The sequence below is a fragment of the Lolium perenne genome, chromosome 4, assembly GCF_019359855.2.
Source record: "Lolium perenne isolate Kyuss_39 chromosome 4, Kyuss_2.0, whole genome shotgun sequence".
Lineage (NCBI taxonomy): Eukaryota > Viridiplantae > Streptophyta > Magnoliopsida > Poales > Poaceae > Lolium > Lolium perenne.
In genome coordinates this window covers 286,674,623-286,677,152 of record NC_067247.2, presented here as the reverse complement: position 1 = coordinate 286,677,152, position 2,530 = coordinate 286,674,623, and the positions used below count along the sequence as shown (strand labels likewise).

The window sequence follows — 2,530 nt, the reverse complement described above, 5'->3', positions numbered from 1 at the left end:
GATGTTCAGAGTCATCCATCGCGCATTCAGGTGATCCACGGAGACTATCTATCGGTACTTCCAGCAGATGTTGTACGTAGTTGGGGGAGCTCAAATGTGAATGATCAAGCCATCATCAATGAACACACCACCCAAGATCAAGAATAGCTACATGTGGTTCCCGTATTTCAAGGTGAGTAAAAAAGCATGATCGTTCTACTTGTCAGATGTGTGGTACTGTCAGAAACATGAATGTGTGCTAATTGTTTGACATGGTTGCATCGGGGCTATTGATAGTACTCATGTGACTGCAAAGGTACTGAGATCAATGTCTGCAGCATTCCACGGTAGGAAGCACTACACCAATCAGAACGTGGTAGCATCTATTGATTTTAATATGAGGTTCACATACGTGCTTGTTGGCTGGGAGGGTTCAGCTCATGATGCAAGAATCCTATCCGACAGCTTGTCAAGACCTGATGGGTTGCAAATCCCTGTGAGTAAGTTCTTCCTTGGATATGCTGGATATGCATGCTGACCTGGTATTCTACCTCCCTTCAGGAAAACAAGCTACCACCTACACAAAGGAACCGACCTCAGAATGCGAAAGAATTGTTGAATCTGAGACACTCAAGCCTTAGAGTCGCCATTAAGAGGCTCTTTGTTCTATTGAAAAACAGCTTCAAGGCCCTTGACCAGAAACTGTTCCACACTTTTGACACTCAATTGAACCTCATCCTTGCTTGCTGCATTGTTCACAACTGGATCCTAGGTTGGGGCAAGGATGACTTCTTCGAAGAGGTTGTCATTTTTACGAAGTTGAGACCAGCCATGGCGTGGAGGTAGGCGACAACGAAGCCTGGAAGGAGAACATGCAATAGTGGGTAGACGCAATGTCGGAAGCCAGAGGCCGCACCACCATTTGAGAAGGAGAAGAAGAAGTGAAGAAGAAGAATCCCCCTTTGATCCCCTGTTTCTCGAACCCCAGTTTGATCCACGTATGTTGTACTACCCTGTGATGATATACTGACATTTGTGGTAGCTAGTTAGTGTCGTTATGAACTACCATTTGTAGTAGTTAGGGCAGAATTCGTGAACTACTTTCTTGGTGTGCAAATTTCTATGTGATGAAAGGTGATAGTATGGTAAGGCTACCCGTTGTAGAGAAGAGTGACCTTAGGCTTGCCTGGATCGTACCAAACAGGTGTACTCTCATCTCCATCGAGATTTGCGGTTGGCTGCAGGAAAACGAACAAAAAGTTTTTTGGCCCAAACCATGCAGCCCGACTGATCAAACAATAGGCCAATTCTGGCCCGTGGCTCGTTCGGACGCGGAGGTGACCTCGCACCACTGTGCTGGTCAGACCTAAATCGGGCCCAGGCTACCAAACAGGCCCTAGACGGCCACACATTTTTGTTTTCCTTCTTGGCACGATTTGTAAAGCAGGGGAGAGCCTGCATAAGGAGACATGTTTAGGTCAGGCATTCCTATCAAGCTAAACTCTTCTCACCCTTGCGGGCAAAAATTTGCGGCGAGCTTGTGTGGGAGAGAGATGGCGGCACCCCACACGCGCCCGGGAAAATCCCGTGGGAACAAATCGCTCACCTCCAGCCAATGCTCGCCCCCTATTTACACCGTCACGCCTCATCGGAAAATCCCCCACCACTATTTCTCCCCTTTCGAGCTCTCCGTCCAGGGCAGCTTCTCCCCGACAAGCAGGTAAGCACCTCCATCTTCTCTAGTTGGTCTAGCCCCGCCGCGGCAAGTCATCTGCCTCGTCCTCACCCGCACGTCGATTTCATACGCCTCGTCCGACTGTCAGATCGATGTGAGTAACATAGAACTCTAGCTTAGACCTGTTTGTCCAGGCTTATTTTCTTAGATCTGGAGGTTATTAGTTTATGCTAGAGTTGTAGTTTCTTCATGTAGCGTATGGTAGAGGTAGATATGTGTCTTTTTCTTGTATTCATTGTGAATGTTGATCTTCAATGCTGTAGTGTCACCAGATCTCTCTACAAACTCGATGCTGAAGACGGAGATGGCGGTCCTGCTTTTGTATAGGCCGGTGCCTGCAGTACTGCCTGGTGACGAAGAAGAACATCATGACATGGCCACATGCTCCAAGTTCATTCGGAACAGGGTGTGTGACCTTATTAATAAAAGGGTTAGAGTGGATCTTGGACTCAGGAAGTACCTGAAGGATGTTGCAAAGTCTATTCTCAAGTATTGTGGCTGTGTAGTTGCCCCAGAGGAGATCTACAACCATCTTAGATACTGGAGAGCACAATGGGTTCATGTGACCATGGTTAGAAGGCTTGAGGGTGTGCAGTGGGTGGAAGAGACAACAAGAATCATGATGGACAATGAGTCCTACTTTGGCCACATCATGATTCGATCAACGCACCTACTTTTGCAGTCATGCACTCAGTAAGTTGTGACAAGATGATGAACTAACTATCTTCTTGTTTGCAGACTCACCCGAGGGATGGTGATCTCCTCAACAAGCCCATAACGAACTATACTCAGATAAAGATGATCTACGTCGGGTGT

The 2,530-nt window shown here is 47.3% G+C and overlaps 1 protein-coding gene across 1 annotated transcript; it reads left to right on the top strand.

The window, feature by feature from the left end:
- The first annotated feature begins 307 nt into the window (after positions 1-307).
- Positions 308-825, top strand: LOC139830179 (uncharacterized). Its single transcript, XM_071818177.1, has 2 exons — positions 308-475; positions 541-825. Exons 1-2 carry the CDS (start codon positions 308-310, stop codon positions 823-825), a joined length of 453 nt encoding a protein of 150 aa, XP_071674278.1.
- Positions 826-2,530: the final 1,705 nt, after the last annotated feature.

Excerpts from the sequence above, each read along its gene's own strand:
- LOC139830179 (XM_071818177.1), top strand. The coding sequence starts at position 308 with ATGTCTGCAGCATTCCACGGTAGGAAGCACTACACCAATCAGAACGTG. Across the intron at positions 476-540 it reads CTGATGGGTTGCAAATCCCT|GAAAACAAGCTACCACCTAC; the intron begins GTGAGTAAGTTC and ends ACCTCCCTTCAG.